Below are 18,347 nucleotides of genomic sequence, written 5' to 3'. Positions count from 1 at the left end.
TATTCAAGTTGTAATATAGGATTTGTAATTTCCTCTTACCCTATGACTTATTCTATTTCAATAGATCTTAGGTTAGATTCTAACAAATAGATACCTCTCAGTGAAATAAATAATATTAGAATATATAATCATTATAGTATTATATGAATTTCAAGATTATGAATAATACACATATGGTTAACTTTGGTGCAACTGAAATTAAGGGCATTGCAATAATTTTTTATGAGGTTTTAAGGGTGTTGTTTACTCAGGGTTTGAGTTCTCAAATTCTGATTGTTATAAAGTTTAATTTAATGAGTAAAATTTGTTCTAAACACAAAAAGTATTTATGAAATGAATTATTATTGACAAAACATTGAATATTTTTACTTTTTTATGGAAATAGGCTCAAACAAAAATTGACATTTAGCCAAACAGAGGAAATTCGGGCTAAATTTTGCAGATTTTGTTTTCTGCTGAAAGTTTATTGGCAGTAGTCTATTATTAAAAGTTAGGATTTTATATTTAAGTCTATGTAATTTTGCATATTTTCCGTTGGTTTTACTTCACTTATTCATTAAAATAATCTTATGGCACGAGTTATAAAAATATTGAAAAATGCTTAAAACCATATCTCAAAATTTTGATCATTGACCTCATATACATTTTATGACAACAGAATAAGGTCAATATAAGTAGTTTAATACCATAAATGTTTTTGTATAATCATCATTCAATTTTTTGTAAAATTGATTAAAAAATGGGAAGGGATTTGAAAACTGATAGAGGAAACTCGAACTGGATTATTTTTTTAAATTGTTGCTGAAATCCTAATGCTGTGTACTTATTTAGTGCCACTACCATTCATAAACTGCATCTTATTTTTTTAAGTTTTTAATTATTTGTAATATTTCTATAATTAAGAAAATCTCAATCGTAGAGTAAAATTTTATGGGATTTTTCTTGATTTTTCAATAAATATTCAATGGCCATTAACTCATAAAGTAGGTCATTGACCTACTTTTCTGAAAGTGAAAAATAACAATACAAGCAAAGGTCTATAACACACAATAGATGGTTTTTCATTATCATCAGTGGATTTTTTTTTCATTCTGAGTAAACGTCATCCTTAATAAAATTAAAGACAAAGGCAAAATCTTACACAAGAGCACAGAAAAACCTGCACATAATCTTAGTGTAAAATACATTTATTCCATCACCTTTCTTCCCCGCCCCCCATTTTATTTGTTGAAGAACTACATTTCTCTAGCCTCATTCACAATTGGTGCACAAGCACTTTACAACACTTTGCAATTGCAATATTTTGGCTCCTATCACATACGTTGCATGAACTCTTGCATTTGTTGCATGAGTTTTTGCGATCAATTTTTTTGCTCCTATCACATACTTTGCATGAGCTCTCGCATTTGTTGCAGGAGTTTTTGTGGTCGCATCAAGTCTCCTAAAAATAGTGGACATGCACACTATTCTGACAAATGCGCTCAAGATAGTTCAACGCAATGACATCATTTTGATTACTCACAAGAGCAATGCATAATTTTAAAATCGTTAGATTATTCATAGTTGTTTATTTGTTTATGTGTGTGTTGTGCAATCATGAGATTGTGATTATTTACAAGTTTACAAACCAAATCTGATTTTTTCGGTCGCACGAATATTTTGTCGCTTCTGCTTGTGCGCCAATTGTGAAAGGGGCATTACGTTAAAGTACAATTCAACTCCATGTACCTGATTCCCTCCCTGGTCCACTGTTGAACCCTCCTTCCATCTCCTCCACTGAAAGTTCATCCTTGACCTCCACGACCCGAGGCTTCATCCCCGTGATGTAAGAGGCAAAGCTCCACTTCCACTCCACTATGTCACCCACCTTGATAATCAGGTACTGGGGATTCCAGGCATATCCACTCAGTTTAAACTCTGTAATGCAAATGATCAACTCAATTTAAATGATTTTAACAGAAAGCTGGCATCCGATTGGTACAGAAATATATCCCACGATATGGCATGCTTAAACAAATAGTGTGTTAAAATTTCCAGCATCTGCGATAAACAGTTGCTGAGAATTCTTTCACAAAAATTTGTTTGAAAATTTTCGCTAAAAATAAACAAAGTCGTCATTTAACAGGAAGTTGACGTCTGATTGGTACAAAAATATATCCAACGATATGGCATGCCTATACAAATATTGTGTAAAAATTTCAAGCATCTGCAATAAATAGTTGCTGAGAAATCTTTGACGAAAATTAGCTTGAAAATTTTGGTTAAAAAATAAGCAAAGTTGTCATTTAACAGGAAGTTGACATCTGATTGGTACAAAAATATATCCAACGATATGGCATGCCTTAACAAACACTGTTTAAAAATTTCAAGCATCTGCGATAAATAGTTGCTGAGATAAATGCGACAGAAATTTTTGTTTCGGACGGACAGACAGACAGACACATAAGGGTAAAACAGTATACCCCCTCTCCTTTGGACCAGGGGTATAAAAAAATTTTTATTCATGCTTTTGCACTGATGTACTAGTAATCCATGCTCCACTGAAAAGCAATACTCCCTATGGAAAATTAATTATTTTAATTTTCTTTTTATTTTATATTTTATCCTTTCTTAAAACTGTATCAAATAAATGGCTAAAAATGTTAGACAAAAGTTTGTTATAATGATGACATACGTGGATGGATTCCCGAGTTATCCACACGATGGACTTGTGCTGTGTCCTTGACCTGACAGGTCAGTTCTGTGACCTTGGCTGTCTCCACCTCACACCGGTGTCGACCCACCATCACAGAGTTCCTGGTCTTGTTCAGAGAGAACCCGTCCCCCCGAACGGTCAGCATGGTCCCCCCTCTCAGTGATCCGCGGAGGGGGCTGATGTCAGTCACAGTCAATCTCCATTCCACAGAGGGAACCTCATTGGCACTACATTTTGACGATGCATTTACAGTATAACTTGACCATATATAAGAACAATTGAAATCAAACAAATTTACAGCTGTTACTAGACTATAACAACTTCGTATCCTTGCTACACCTTCAAGTTTCAAAGTAAAATAAACATGGGGAAAAAAGCATTCATTATAAAAAAAAGTAAGATTAACTTTATTAAAAGTCTACTTTAGTTTTTTTTTTCAGAATTAAAAGTTTAAATTTACAGTAAAAGTTTCATATAAGACTAAAACTAAGTATTAACTGTTCCACAAAACAATGTACATGTAAATTCATACAGACTGCAAGGTTCACAAGAGCCTCATTATCATGAACATTTCTTGTTGCAAACAAGTCCTTTAACATCTTCACAAAAAATCTGCTGTTGATTGTGAAAATCAGTCACCACAAACCAGTTCATCACAAAATTAAGTCATCACAAATACACATAGGTTAACAGAATACAGATGGCAACACTCTTCGTAACAGACATTTTAAATGAAAGCACTGCATAACAACTTCTTGGACCCACCTGTTTACCCCCACTCCACTTGGCCCTAGGAGCTGCACAGAGTACGCCCCAGCTGGTCTGGGGGGTAGGACCACTTTAATCTCTTTGTCTGAGGAGTTTGTGTAGGTGACCTGGACATCCCCTATCCTTACAGACTCCATACTGCTCAGACCAGACCCCTGTATCGTGATCTCCGTCCCTCCTGTGGGTACAGGGAAAAACTCAGTTGTAAGATACACATACATCCATTTGAATTACATTGTAGAGATGTCGATTTCCATTCATGTGAAACTAGAAAACTGACCAGTCAGGAAGGGCCCCGCTATGACAATTAATATAGAGAAGTGAAAAAAACTTTGAATTCCATCCCCTTTATATTAACAATGATGAAAAATAAATGCCCGGTAGAAGATGTAAAGAACTGGAATATATAGGATCTCGTGATTTGTAGTTTGATATGATTTTCATCCAACAATTAAAGTGTTTTTTTCTTGAGCCTTAGTGAGGGGATAAAACACACAAGTTGGATAAAAATCATATTATACTACAAATCATATGAGATTCTATTTATCCCATGTTTTATACACCACAATCAATGTTTATACTGTTTATAAAACTCTATATTATTTTACTTCATTATGCCTAGGCAAATCCCATTGTAAAGTCACAACTGTGGGATATCAAAAAAATATCCAATGAGTCATATCCAGGGGATAAAGTGGGTTATCATGGGATGAAATCAAATTTGTTAAAAAAACAAAGAATTGATACCAATATGCAATGATACCTAGGCTTTGCCTCAACTTCAAACAAACATCACTTGCAGACACATGTGTACGGTAATACATAAGACAGACCTTAGATTTTCTGAAACATGCAGGCAAGATAATTAATCTCAGGGGATTAATTATCCTGCTCTCATCGATTTATTGAATTTAATCAGGGCTTACAGAAGGAACATTTTCAGGTACTATTCTTAAGTTTCCTTTAATATAAACAAAGCAATCAAAAACAACAACAACACCAAAACATCCATTAAAAAAGAAAAAAAAAAGAATCAAAAAATGATATGTAGTAATTTTTTTAGAATTTGATTTTGATTTGAATTTGATTTTAGAATTCAATAAAATTATTATAAATCATTGTGTACAGTATTTTAACCAAAATAAAATATGAATATTATATTTTAAATCCATATTTCAAAGAATGTACACAATACTACACATCATTCAAAATTGACCTTAACTTCAAAACAAAGTTCATTTGCAGACACAGGCAGTGCAGTAATTAATCTCAATGTGACAGATAAAGATAAAGCTATGATTTTCTTCCTGTGGAAGGTTAATTAATCCCAAAGGACAAATATTGCACAGCCTTCCATGTATAACATGGTAACATTCTCAGCAGTTATCTCTCTTTGCCCATTCATTCTCAGCAGTTATCTCTCTTTGCCCATTCATTCTTATGCATAGTTAGGAATCTACCCCACCACCCCAGCTCCAAACCAGAAGACATAGAGAAACAAACTTAGCATCAAAATATGTATTTCTGCCTACTGAACTACCATACCAAATTTGAACTTGATTGGGCAACCATAGAAAAAGTTATTAGAAAAAAACAGGAAATTTGTGGACGGAAGAGTGACAGACGGACGGACAGAAGGACGGACGGACAGAGTGATTACTATAGGGCACCCGCAAATCCTTGCGGGGCTCTAATTAATCTCATGTAAACTGTTGTGGTTTACCTGCTACATAAGTTGCGTTGGGCTCGATAGAGGAAATCACAATCATGCCCTCACTAGAATACTCCAGAGATTTAGTGTGGGTAACATTCGTCCCAGTATTTCCTTGTTTGACAAGAACACTTTCATTCTTGCTCTCCGACTGAAAAGATTATAAAAAAAAATATTGAATATAAATTCTGACAACAGTGAAAAAATGTTTCTCAATTTTTAATATACAGTAAGATGTGTAAATTGAGAAAAGCTATATATTGTTTAGGCTTTTTCAATTCAGCACAGGAAGACTGAGAAATCCCCATTTAGAGCAATTCATCTGTCTAACTGATAGAACTTGAGTTGTACTCACTGAAGGGGGGATGAGACACACAGTCTGGGTGGTGGAACTGGACAGGGTACGGCAAGCCTTACCCCCCACGTAAACCTCATCCTTCGTGGAGAATCCAAATCCTCCCAAGGTCAAATTCAGTCCACCTAAAATAAAGACCAGAGGGTAATGTAGCACAAAGTCAATAAAATGAACTGGTACATATGAATGTATAATTACCGGTATATGTATAAAACTTTAATCCCATAAATTTTTTCCTCATTTTTAAAGAAATTTAAGCAACAAGTGAAAAGCTGTCAATGTGACAGCAAACTAGGTTTTCTTATATGTGAACTGCATCCATAATCCATGTCAACCCTGAATTGATAAACTCTACCTAACATATCCAGAGAAATGCAATATTTTGTCAATAAATTACTACTGGTAAGTTCAAAAGCTAGTATATTTTTCATAAATTATCAGATATCAAAATGCTAGCAATATGCACACCTCTGATATATGTACTATTGAACTGCAAAAGAACAAACTTTCTATCTTGAAAACTGTAGAAGGAGTGATCTGTACAATAAAGGTACCCTTTTGGCAGCCACCAGCCCACCATTTTCATCATTTCAATAACCCGATTTTTCTGTCAGAAAACCTGGTTAAATGTTGTTGGCCAATATACAAATTTTCCAGTTTAGAAAACAACTCTGACCACACTCCATCAAAATGTCCTTACCACCAAGAGAGACAGAGCTGGGAGCCATGGACTGGATGCTGAACTGGTAGGTAAACGTGACACTGTTGTTCATGTTCTCCGCGTTCCCGAGTCCCTCCACGTTCACCATTACTGGGAAGGTCCCCGTTTCTCCGTCCCCTACTCTACACACAATGTGGGTATCATTGGACGAACTGGTCACACAGGCTACCCCTCCTATCATGACACGGTTGAGGGTGAGGTTTCCATGGAAACCAGTGCCCATAATTGTAATGTCTGTGGATGTTGGAAAACCTGAAAAGAAATTTGACTACTGAGTTTTCCAATATCTATATCAATGGATGCATGATCAATATGGATGAAAATGTAAGGATTCCCATTGAAAACAATTTTGTGATTTGACAAATCTGATTAAAGAAAGAACTAATGCAAACTATGACATGTACATCCAGAGAACCAGTGAAAAATTAGCAATCCCACAAATCTGGCTCCAACAAATCCATTTCTATTACCTGTTTACTTTGCAAATACATGCAATGCATTGAATTTTCCATCTTACAGAGTACACTTTTGAAAAATTATGTTGATGTTCTGATGTTATGTTGATCTTCTGTTCAAAAGAACTTTGGACAACTGTCTCTTAATCACTCACCTGTGTCAGGTGACACTGAGACGATGGTGGGTGTGGCCGATCGTGACCAATCCCAGGAACAGTCTCCGGAGCACTTGGTGGGAATGTCATTGATGTAGGCCATGACCTGAGGGGTGTTGTGGGGGGTGACCAAAAAGTCCCCGGGAATGGGGTTCAGCCACACTTTGCCGTCAGTGACCGTCTTTACATCTACTGTCACATTTTCACCCTCAGCGTAACTTGTAATCTACAATTTATACATATGAGGCATTCTATTAAATATTACTATCTTTTTGAAAATAGCAAGAGATCTGGGGCTGTATAGAGCATATATCTTCAAATGAGAATTTATATTCATTCATTTTCTTTCACTTATTAGATGAATGAAGTTTTAAATACTATTTAATAGCAACATGTAAAGATATGTCTTAATCTAAGCTCATGAGATGATTAAATACTGTAGCTACCAACAATGCTAACTTAATTAGCGGAAATCTTTCAAGTGAAAAGCAAATAGATTGGAAGCAAAATGAGTAACAAGCAAAATCTAACCAAGACACTTGTCACAATCAGATCTGAGAGTGGATAAAGTTTCTTTAACACCTGAGCAATACCTGTAAGGTTTCCTGGTCCCCGGCATTGGAATGGAATCCAACATGTAGGTCAAACTCTGCACATTTTCCGTGTTTGTAGGTGTTTAGATTGCCCGTTTCTGGTAACCCCGACTGTAGGAGGCTTGCCAGCCTCGCCCCATCCACAGTGAATGGAATGCCTTAATGATCAATTAAAAAAAACCACAGTAAAGGTGACTTTAATGATGATAACCAGAGTACAACTGTACAATTCAAAACATACATGTATATTAAAACAATGATAAACTTTTAAAGTATGCTTTCTGAATATACCTGCAATTTCACACAACTGTATATAGTTGAGACATTTGATATAAAGTGTGGGTTCTTTATATATTAATGCATGGCAATGTGTAATGTACAATGTATAATGTACTAAGTACAAAGGTGTTGGAACTTTTTTGCAAAGTTAGACATATAACATAACCAAAACCATTTTTTTATTTTTTCTTTGCTTGTCAAGATTTCTGAAAAGAAAGTCCATGCAGCCACCCCCACCCAAACTTTCAATCTGCTTCCGAACATTATATTAGAGAAAAATTTCAACTAGCCAACAATTCCTAATAAATTCAGGAAAGGATGGACTTTGAACCTGATCAAGCAATAGATGAGAAATCACATCTTTGTTTAGATATATAAATACATGTACCAATACATACCGTCCATGGTTTTGTTGCGGAAGGCGACAGAAAAGTTTCCCCTCACAGGGGGAGAGGCAGAGGACAGCCGGGATACACTAAGAACCGTCCCATTGGAAATCTGTAATCAAATATAATCTCTCCAATTATTTCACATCAGTCAAATCTGAAATTTTAAGTAACAGGCAAAGGGTAGTTCACAGAATTCATATCAACAACAACAAAAATCAAACTATGCTTTCCTACCTGCCCTGGCACCACCGCTAACAAAGCAAAGTTGTAGGAGCAGGCCTGTGGTATGAACTCCACATGATAGACTGTGGTACCATTCTCCTCGGTTTTGTTTACATTGACTCTATCTACCAGCTGTCCACTGGGCATCACCGGCCTCAGTCTCATCAGGTTCACATTCTCTACAGGACAAGGAAATGATACACATTTGATGTTAGCCATGAATGCATATTAAATTACATTTTACTCCTACCACCCAAACAAACATATGATACTGTACACAGGGCTATTTTTGCCTGTGTCCCCCCCCCTCTTTACTTACAAACGGTTTTGCCCCATCTTGAATTCGCCCAGAAGTAGTTGTGTTTAAAGAGAGATAATTTGATACATAAGAATTCGCCCAGTCATAAATTTGCCTGCAGACAACAAGGTTGAAAGGGGCGAAAATAAAACGGTGCGAATATTTTCCTGTGTACAGTAATCTCCTCCCTGCTTCTATGATAGAAGAAAAAACATGAATTTTCCTTCCTTGTACAGTACCTTCTTCCACACTGGTTGGGTTTTTGCCGATGTAGACCTCGTCCAGATATAGGAAATCCTCAGACGTGTCTTTCCTGACTTCAATCAGAAACACTTTAAACACTGTTCCAATTTTTCCTTTTTTCGCTTCAGTTTCTATGTCCACGCATTTGTAGTTCCAACTGCAAATATTAACAAAAAATACATAAAATATCTTTGTCACTTAAATACATGTATAATTGATTAATTTCTATCAATAAACCATAACTTGCATTTATTTATTTATTATATTACCTTTACAATATTTTATCTGTAATTTCAATTTTTGGGGTAATTTTTGACTTCTTTAATTTTGTGACAATGACAATGTAATTATACAGGGTCATATTCATATCGTTTTGTCCTTTAAATAAAGGATTTTTTTCTAACAAACTAATTTCACGATAAATTTCAAAAGATATTTTTTTTTCTAAAAACCAAAAGCTAATTGAGTTCTATACCCAGGAGATTGTTTAAATGTGACTGATGGGTAGGCATATTGGTTGTCCACTGTCGCTCCTTTGTTGTTCTTGTAGGAAAATCCCAACTTGAAGAAGTTCTGGAGCTTCCCACGATACGCAAAGCAAACCTGCAATGGAAAAATAACTAGTAAGTCAAGTAAAAGCATTACTGACTAGCTTCCATATTTTGTTAAAGGTCACGATTTTTAACATTATGAATTTTTTTCATAATTATTGTAAAAGCTTGATATAAAAAAAATGTTTAACTACGTGTAGTAGAATTTGGCCATAATGCATTACTATTTACCAGGATATCAACATGAGAGCTCAACGCCTGAAAAAAAAATTCTCTCCATTCCTATGATTTTGTGATTCTATGATGTCACACAGACCTATGATGTCACACAGACCTATGATGTCACACAGACCTATGATGTCACACAGACCTAATCATGGCCAGTGATGTAAACAATGCATTGGAATGGTGTAATTTTCAGTACGACGTAGCTTATGGTGTTATTTTTATCTATTTCTTGTATGTATGAATGTGTCTTTGTGTTCAGATGAGTTTTTTAAATTGAATTAGTTTCAATTGGTTGTTAATGATTGCAATAATCAGCTTTTCATCAGTGTGTTCTGAACTACAACATATTTCTTATTCGATATATTAATATGATTAAGCTATACATTTAAAGAGAACTTCTGCATTTCAATATCTTTAATTATGGACCAGACATGATTGCTCAGCTGACATACAAACAGACAGACAGATGGTCAAGGTGATTTCTATACTCCTCCCAAAACTTTGTTGCAGGGATTATATAAATGAAACAATCCTTAATTTAAACCTACCACTTTGGCATCCTGTCCAAGAGTGATTCGATTGCTCCTGTCATAGTAAATATAACTGGGATTCAGGATACTTTTCTTCCCACAGAAAGCCTCAACCTCCGAGGTAATAGTTCCTTTATGCATAGGACCAGGCCGACTTCCCGTCTCAAAACTGTAGTGGAGCTTACTGACCGGGTCTCCCAGGGCCTTGGGGCACCTGCTTTCAAACATCTTACCAAGTTTTTCTTCCATCTATGAAGACAAAAACACAATGATAATCATTACAGCTGGAAAAATTTACCTTCATGCAATCAATAAAGACACAAAGAAAAACATATTAAATCCAGTTCAATCACTTTATTTTTATCAAAACATTTACATGTAACTTATAATTGTTATAAGAATCAATATTTTATAATTGGAGACCTGTAATTGAGTTGGCTTTCCAGTCAATAAGGGTGAGATAACTCCTGCCATCTGTAAGGTGAAGTGTTCACCAGTTGCTTCCCCTGCAAGAACTTCTTCAACAGTGATATTCACTTTCAGCTCTGTGCTTCTCATGATCACCTTCAAATCTTCAAAGTCACCTGTAAAAAAGATTCATTTCTTCACCTTACTGATTTCTTCTTTGATGCAGAAATGCACAAAACCAAAATAATTCAACGTAATGCATGCTTGTGTTGATGAAATAAACTTGGTACTGTGAGCAAGCTCACAATTGATACCCCCCGCTAAGATAAAAATTATAATGCGTGTATTTTTCTAATTATAGAAAATATTGGATGAATCTATTTCACCGTCCATTTTCTATAAATAACAACTGTTCTATTTTTTTAAAACTGTTGGTCATAAGCAATATTTGTGTGAAGTAAGAACATTCAATGCTTCTCCATAAGAAAGATAATGACTGGACACGAATTTTGCACTTTTTCTGCCAGTGACCTTGACCTTGCCCAAATGACCTTGGGTCAAGGTCATGACACACCCTGAGGTCATAAGCATTCTTTGTGTGAAGTAAGAACTTCCAATAATTCTCCATAAGAAAGATATGGACCGGACACGAATTTTGTATTTTATTAATTTTTTTTTCCAGTGACCTTGACCTTGCCTGAATGACCTTGAGTCAAGGTCATGACACACCCTTAGGTCATAAGCAATCTTTGTGTGAAGTAAGAACTTCCAATGTTTCTCCATAAGAAAGATATGGACCGGACACGATTGCACAGACAGACGGACAGACGGACGGACAGACGGACAAGGTGATTCCTATATACCCCCCCAAACTTCGTTTGCGGGGGGTATAAAAAAGATTATACTGTATGATTGATACATCGGACTACATGTATAATTGACAGTATATTCAATTTAGCCATTTGTTTATTTGGCAGAATGCGCATGAGCTTATATTCACATTCATTAACCAATATTTATTATGTAAATTAATACACAGACATATGCAGAACTTTCCTTACTACAGAATCAAATGCCAACAAAAATTGACACATTTTGTTGACTCAAATTCGGTTCTACTTGTGTATATATTTTTGGAGTTTCTCTTTACCTCGATTTGAGATGAACTCTATAAAAGTTGTAAAGCATCCATTACTCAGAGTCTTATTGATGACATTCACTTGTTCCTTTGAATCAAATACTGGCAGAGACTTCAATGCATTTTTGATACCACTTGTTGTGCTCTGAGGTGTTAAAACATCTACAATCAAACAAAAAACAAACTATAATAGTCAAAAAATCAGCTTCATGGAGTCATATATAGGTAAAAAATTATATTTAGACAATGTAGTAGAATAGATCCTGTATAAAAAGATTTTGTCCAGGGTCCAAATTAGCACTTAACAAAACAGCTTCATGTGAACAAATTGATCGATGATTATAAATTACAGGAAACTTTTTGCACTAATATCTACATGCCCTGTTTATTGATTGGTCAAAATTTACATTGACTGAAACAGGCAGGAAATTGACAGGACTGAAATCTACGCGCCCCGTTTATCAATTGGTCAAAACCCACAGAGACCTTAGAAAAATCACAGACTTCCATGCACAAAATAAAACTGAGGATGTCACACTCAAATTCCATTATGAGACAATTTGAATGATGTAGATATAAACAGTAAAATCCTTTCTTTGATGAATTATGCAGGTTATGAAGGTAGTGATCTTTAGACAAAATATTTACATAGCACACTAACTCCGGTTATGTATGTTTTCTGCAATGCCGCCACCTTCATATTCCGCATGAATCACCAAAGAAAGCATTTTATTTTTAAATAATCAAAATGGCCAAATTGCAATATAACCTCGTAAAATGCATGGATAACATAAAAAAAATGTATTCTAATAATTTCATTTATTTAGTTTGAAGGATAAATAACATAAATGTTTATGATGATAAAAATACTTTGAGGCTGAGGATTGGAGAACAATAAATATTCTTAAAAAAACTACTTGTACACAAAGATGAAATTAATGAGTACTAAGAGATCATCTATACACATGTAACACAGGTTGAAAAATCAAGTCGGAAAAACTCAATCAGGACTAAAACCCTGGGGGTGTCTGACTTACTGAACCAGCACACCAACCTGAGCTACCGAGACCAAATTTATTGACTGAAAGTTAAACACGTGTTAACCTTGTAACACACTGTTACACACAGATTAAAGAACATCTTGTAGATTAAAAATAATGGTCTACCTGTATACACATTATATAATCCAAGCCTAAACATCAAAGGGGCACCACTCTGCAGTGGATCGCATATTTGAACTTTCTGAACTTCATAGACCCCAGGACGAACATTTTCGGTGACCAGTGAGATACTCTGGACTTCTCTCACAATTGTCGATCTGACTGCTATTATTTGATGTTCTTGGTCTGCAAACGATGTGCTCTGATTGGTCAGTTCTGTCTGATGGAATCGAGCAGCAACATCTACACTCCCTGGTCCCCAGTAGTCTCTCTGCAATATCACCATGTAATGTCTGGAAAAAAATTCTTCATTAAAAACAAACTCTGCATGATTTAAGCTTCGTTATCTTCAAATCACACTTTATTTCGAATGAATTTCTTTGAGGGTATTAATTCTTTCTTTGCAAGAATTGTTTCTTTGAAATAGGCTTTCCTTGAAAATACTTACGCATCTCCGGCTGTTAGTCTGAATTTCTGTGATATCTGTTCATCTGGATATTTGAAATAAGTGTTAAGGTACTTTCTGACCTTCAGAAGTTGTACCTGTGAACAAAGTTTACATTACGCATTTTTAAGCTTCATAATAGCAATACACTACTAGTATACAACTCAGCTTGGATCAGCAGTTAGCATACATTTCTATACATTTTTTTTTTAAATTAATAAACGAAAAACAAAATAACAAGAAATATTGTTAAGAAAAGAATAAAATACTTGATGAAAATTTGAAATGTTAAACTTTCTCAAATTTAATATCCGTACATTGTATCCAAAAACTGTAATTATTCCACTGACCTTGACCTTTAAGATAATTAAGTCATATAAAGAACAACCACCAACAAAATATACTGAACAACCAGCATATCTCCGTTTAACGCATCATGTCAAATATATGCAAAACAAACATTATGCGTTTGTAAATTAATCTCCTTATTGCTTAAGAGGGCTTGATGGTCATGGCCATTTTTAAACTGTATTGATCTTCTTTCCAAGAAAAGCTTTATATACAAATATATGAAAATACCCAAATTTTTAAGGTAAAATACATGGACTTTTTCTTTACTTATGAATAGTTTATAGCTTATTAATAAATTATAAGTCCAACAATGGTTATTTGTAAATCATCCAGTCTCCTTATCACAAGTCCTTACAGTTCTAACACTGACCATCTACCCAGCTTTCCTTTTAACCTCTGACCTTGAAATTTTACTTGACTATGATATTAAATAGGTCAAGGTCAGAATTTTTCAGAAAAGGACAAGGAAAGATGGATGGATAAAAAAACCCCAGTGATTTGATCTGCAATCTCAAAGTGGTAAAAATCAACAAGGACTTACTGTATCATTCGGGTTTGTAGTATTACTGAAGTAAAGTAATGCAATGTCATCAGCCTTCATGGCAAAAGAGTAATCTCCCGTCCAAGGAGGTACAAAGAACCCACTGTGTCTGGTGACAAAATTTTGATACGTGTTATCATAGTATTTTGCCCTATCTGTGTGGGATTTGATGTAGTCAGTCATGTTCTCATGGAAGTCTAGGACTTCATGAAGACGATCAAGATGTCGACCAGTCTTATTCCAAATCTCCAACAATAATCCACGATTTCCTTTAATGCAAAATCAACACATTATAGGCAAATGATTCACAGATTATTGATAAAAGTTTAATGCAACAAGCATTATAATTTTTTGAAAGAATTTGCAAAAACATTTTCAGCCTGCACGACCATTAAATAGTTCAATGAAGTAAAACAAAAAAGTATCATATCACTTCCCCCCTTTAAGGCTTTCTTTAAATGTTCCAATTAGTTTCTTACATTATAATTTTAATTAACTGGAAGATGGATTTAAACTACGGTAGTTTAGATATGATTTATCAAAATCAAAGGGACTGAAGTATTAAAGAATAACCTGAATTGGAGGCTTCAATTATACCTGAACTGAAGTATTTAGGAATAACCTGAATTGGAAGCTTCAATTATACCTGAACTGAAGTATTTAAGAATAACCTGAATTGGAAGCTTCAATTATAACTGGACTGGGGGTAAGGTTTTTAATTCCTGTCCAAGCCATGTTATGTTTATAAGGCTAAAGCTAACTAAGCAGATGAGACTGAGATACAGTGTATTGACACCCCCTGTATGGGACATCAGTCAGTCACTCTCAGCTTAATAGGAAGTACCCTTTGTAAGCAAGGTAAATGTTCAACACAATGCAGATAAAGTGTTTTGTCTAAACTGGACACAACATGCAACTAGCAGAATCTGAACCAGCAACCTTTTGGTTACTACCCAATTATCAAACATAGGATCAATTAACCATATATATGCTCCATGTTAAACAATGGCCTACTGTACCTGAGCTAAATTACCTGGGAGTAAGCAATACTAAGTAAGGAATACTTTAGGCTGCTCTATGCATGCATTACCTGGAAATTTGCTGTAGATGACATCAGGTTTGGATGGAGTCTGGCAAACAATCTTAGTGTCTGTTAGGGATATGACCTTACAGTTTTGACCTGTAAAATAAAAAAAAAAACATGTATACATATTGATAATCAAAAGTGCATTCCATGATGCATTATAATATACATGTACAAGTATGTATTGGAACATTAAGAGAGCTGAATGGTGAAGGCAATTTTTGGACTTTATACTAACCTTCTTCAGAAGAAGAGCTCTACAGAATTAAATGATCAAATCTAAGCAAAATCAAAAAGTTATTAAACAATTAAGGTAAACATACCTGCTATTTTCACTTTGGCAGGCAATCTTGTCTGGTCAAAGTTCTTTCCAGTGATGGTGACCATGGTGCCCCCACGAACACTGCCCACAGAGGGATGGACGGACGTTATCTCCGCAAATGACTGGAACAGATACAGCTGTTTGGTCCGACTCAGGTACAGTGAACGTGGTCTGCAGGCCCTGAACAATGTCATCAAACAAAAATATTCTTTAACACTTCTAACATGTATCCACTTATTAAATAAATTACATACATTACCATATATTTAATAGCCGAATATATTAATTCACACTTTTTTTCAAGAATATTTCTTTGGGAGAAAGGGGTGTGTATCATATACACCACATTGGATTTTTGTGGTTTTTATAGATTTATTTGATCATTTATTTAAACCATTTTTATAAGTGTTACTATACATTACAATATGACGCAGGAAAGCTATTGTCCATATATTTTCAAAATACTAATATAAAAATATAGCTTTGATGAGGTATCCTGGTCTTACCTTCCAAATGCTCCACTCACAATATAACTGACATTTTGATTACCTACAATGATCAAATTTAGATGATCGATAAAATTCAAAATGAAAAAAAATATTATCCAAAAAAAAATGCTTGCTCATTCAATATTCAAATCCAATTTCACACAAAACAAGGCTGTTGGAAGCACATTTATATGTTTGACGATACAAAATTGAGGAACATCTTCTGATTATCAATACATGTATTACTAATATTTTCACTGACCTTAAAACAAAAAGTCAGGGAATGAAAAAAAAAAATTCCTTTTAAGTACAATTTCCATTTGATTATATACATCAAATCAATTAACCTAGATCCCTCATAAATAACACACATCATTTAAAATTTAATCAAATGAATAATTTTCTAAATGACTTGATGATAGATATTAAGGTGGAATAACAAATGGCTGACCTCTCATTGAAACAATATTTCGTTTCATTAAAAGAATTTTTTTGATGGCAACATGTAACTTACTCCATAGCCGAGTGGATTAGGACCTGGGTCTTGTGATCCATACATCCTGAGTTCAAATCCTGCAGGGGCTTTTTGTTGTTACTTTTTAGATAATCATTTTTTATCCCAAACTGCAATTTGTTTGCTTATTTGACATATGTATAGTTTATTTGTCATTATATCTTTCATAATAAAAAAAATTACTGTAAATATGAGTGATTTTTCTAGGTGTGTTATTCCACCTTAACACAATCATATATTTCTGTTGATATACAGTTCAGCAAAGACTGACAAATGAATGTTTCTTACCAACAAACTGTCCATTCATTTTACATTTCATATGACCATTCCAAGTTGATTCATGATTCAGAGAAAATCCAAAGCTGTAAAAGTTAAACAGTACAATATACGAATTAATTTAACATTCTCACTTTTAAAATACATGTATATATCGATTATCATTTAGTTGACCAGTAACGTACCGGTAAATCACATAATTCATTTATTTGATGAAATAACTCAATCCACAGGCTCATAAAACACAGTCAGATTTTGTTAGTCTTGTAGATTTTTTTATTTTGAGGAGTACTTTAAATATTTTTTTTTTTTTGCATCAAATCAGGAGAATGTAAAATTGCAAGCACCAAATTTTGAGCATGTCATGATTTTATATAATTCAAAACTGTCAGAAAATGATTTCGATATTTAATCTGCCAGGGGTGCTTCTCAAGATTTTATGTTGTTATTAATTCATTGCATGCCGGTACATTATTTCTTTAGCTTGGTCTCCTCAATAGCGACAAATTTTTTTCTTAATTATACATATTTGTTTGGGCTGTTAACACTTTATAAAGTCTGCAAAAAACAAAAACAAACAAAGAAACTATTCCAACTCATTTTATGAGTACCTGGTATATATTCTGTCACGAGTAAATCTAATTTTTTATTACACCTGATGAATAAATTCTCTATCATTAAGTTCAGAAGTTAAGAAAATTGTCCTCCAAAATAAAAAATGAAAATATATTAAACTGCAAAAAATTTGAACATAGCACATACCATGCAGATTTGTACATTTCTTTGTACAAGCCATTTAAATTGTGACATTAGCAAAATATTTTCAATAAATAAAGTATTTATAGAAGTCTTTATTCAGAAAAGCTCGTTACAAGCTGAAATTCAATGATATTGTAGTACATGTATCTCTTTCTCAACTTATATTTTCAATCATCAAAATCAATATATACTCACAATACATCATTGGCACCCTTCAGACTGCAAAGTTGAGGTCCCGCATAAACCCTTGTGATTTTTTCCGTTCTTCCATTTTTGGCCACTACCTCGTTTGTGTCAAAAAGGTCGGTCACGATTCTTCCGCTGATTTTGAGGATACTCTGAGGGGGACCAGAGCTTGGCTCGACAGAGGTAATTGTTGGAGTATTGTAAGCTCTCACCTACAGAAGAGAAATTTATAAAGAGAAAGTTACATGATAATAGGCGAGCAATCTTATGAAATTAATAAATGGGAATCATGCACAGAATTGACTTCAGCTGACTTCAATATGCTGCACAACTTCCTCATATTGAAGAAGATGTATTAAAGATGTGAAATTGCCCTTTAATTTACTTCAAATTATGTAAGGTTATGTTCTTATCACTAATACAGTTTTAAAGATCTTTTACTCGTTTTGTATAAATATTGAAATGAATGAAAAAATAAAAGG

The 18,347-nt window shown here is 34.2% G+C and overlaps 1 protein-coding gene across 1 annotated transcript in view; it reads right to left on the bottom strand.

Annotated features, from left to right (window-relative positions):
* Positions 1-18,347, bottom strand: part of LOC128176384 (fibrocystin-L-like) — a 47,352-nt gene that overhangs the window by 20,390 nt on the left and 8,615 nt on the right. The window contains exons 6-28 of the mRNA XM_052842670.1: positions 17,875-18,077; positions 16,933-17,006; positions 16,149-16,191; positions 15,644-15,822; positions 15,327-15,416; positions 14,237-14,505; positions 13,348-13,442; positions 12,906-13,192; positions 11,752-11,901; positions 10,617-10,777; positions 10,212-10,442; positions 9,360-9,487; positions 8,881-9,041; positions 8,356-8,522; positions 8,131-8,230; positions 7,454-7,611; positions 6,861-7,086; positions 6,230-6,502; positions 5,530-5,654; positions 5,187-5,325; positions 3,461-3,641; positions 2,675-2,922; positions 1,729-1,917 (exon numbers count right to left, since the gene is read on the bottom strand). Of these exons, the coding sequence (XP_052698630.1) occupies positions 1,729-1,917; positions 2,675-2,922; positions 3,461-3,641; positions 5,187-5,325; positions 5,530-5,654; positions 6,230-6,502; positions 6,861-7,086; positions 7,454-7,611; positions 8,131-8,230; positions 8,356-8,522; positions 8,881-9,041; positions 9,360-9,487; positions 10,212-10,442; positions 10,617-10,777; positions 11,752-11,901; positions 12,906-13,192; positions 13,348-13,442; positions 14,237-14,505; positions 15,327-15,416; positions 15,644-15,822; positions 16,149-16,191; positions 16,933-17,006; positions 17,875-18,077 (3,877 nt within the window). The remainder of the gene's footprint in view (positions 1-1,728; positions 1,918-2,674; positions 2,923-3,460; positions 3,642-5,186; positions 5,326-5,529; positions 5,655-6,229; positions 6,503-6,860; positions 7,087-7,453; positions 7,612-8,130; positions 8,231-8,355; positions 8,523-8,880; positions 9,042-9,359; positions 9,488-10,211; positions 10,443-10,616; positions 10,778-11,751; positions 11,902-12,905; positions 13,193-13,347; positions 13,443-14,236; positions 14,506-15,326; positions 15,417-15,643; positions 15,823-16,148; positions 16,192-16,932; positions 17,007-17,874; positions 18,078-18,347) is intronic.

This window comes from Crassostrea angulata, chromosome 3 (genome assembly GCF_025612915.1).
Source record: "Crassostrea angulata isolate pt1a10 chromosome 3, ASM2561291v2, whole genome shotgun sequence".
Taxonomy (NCBI): domain Eukaryota; kingdom Metazoa; phylum Mollusca; class Bivalvia; order Ostreida; family Ostreidae; genus Magallana; species Magallana angulata.
This window is presented reverse-complemented; position numbering and strand designations above follow the sequence as displayed.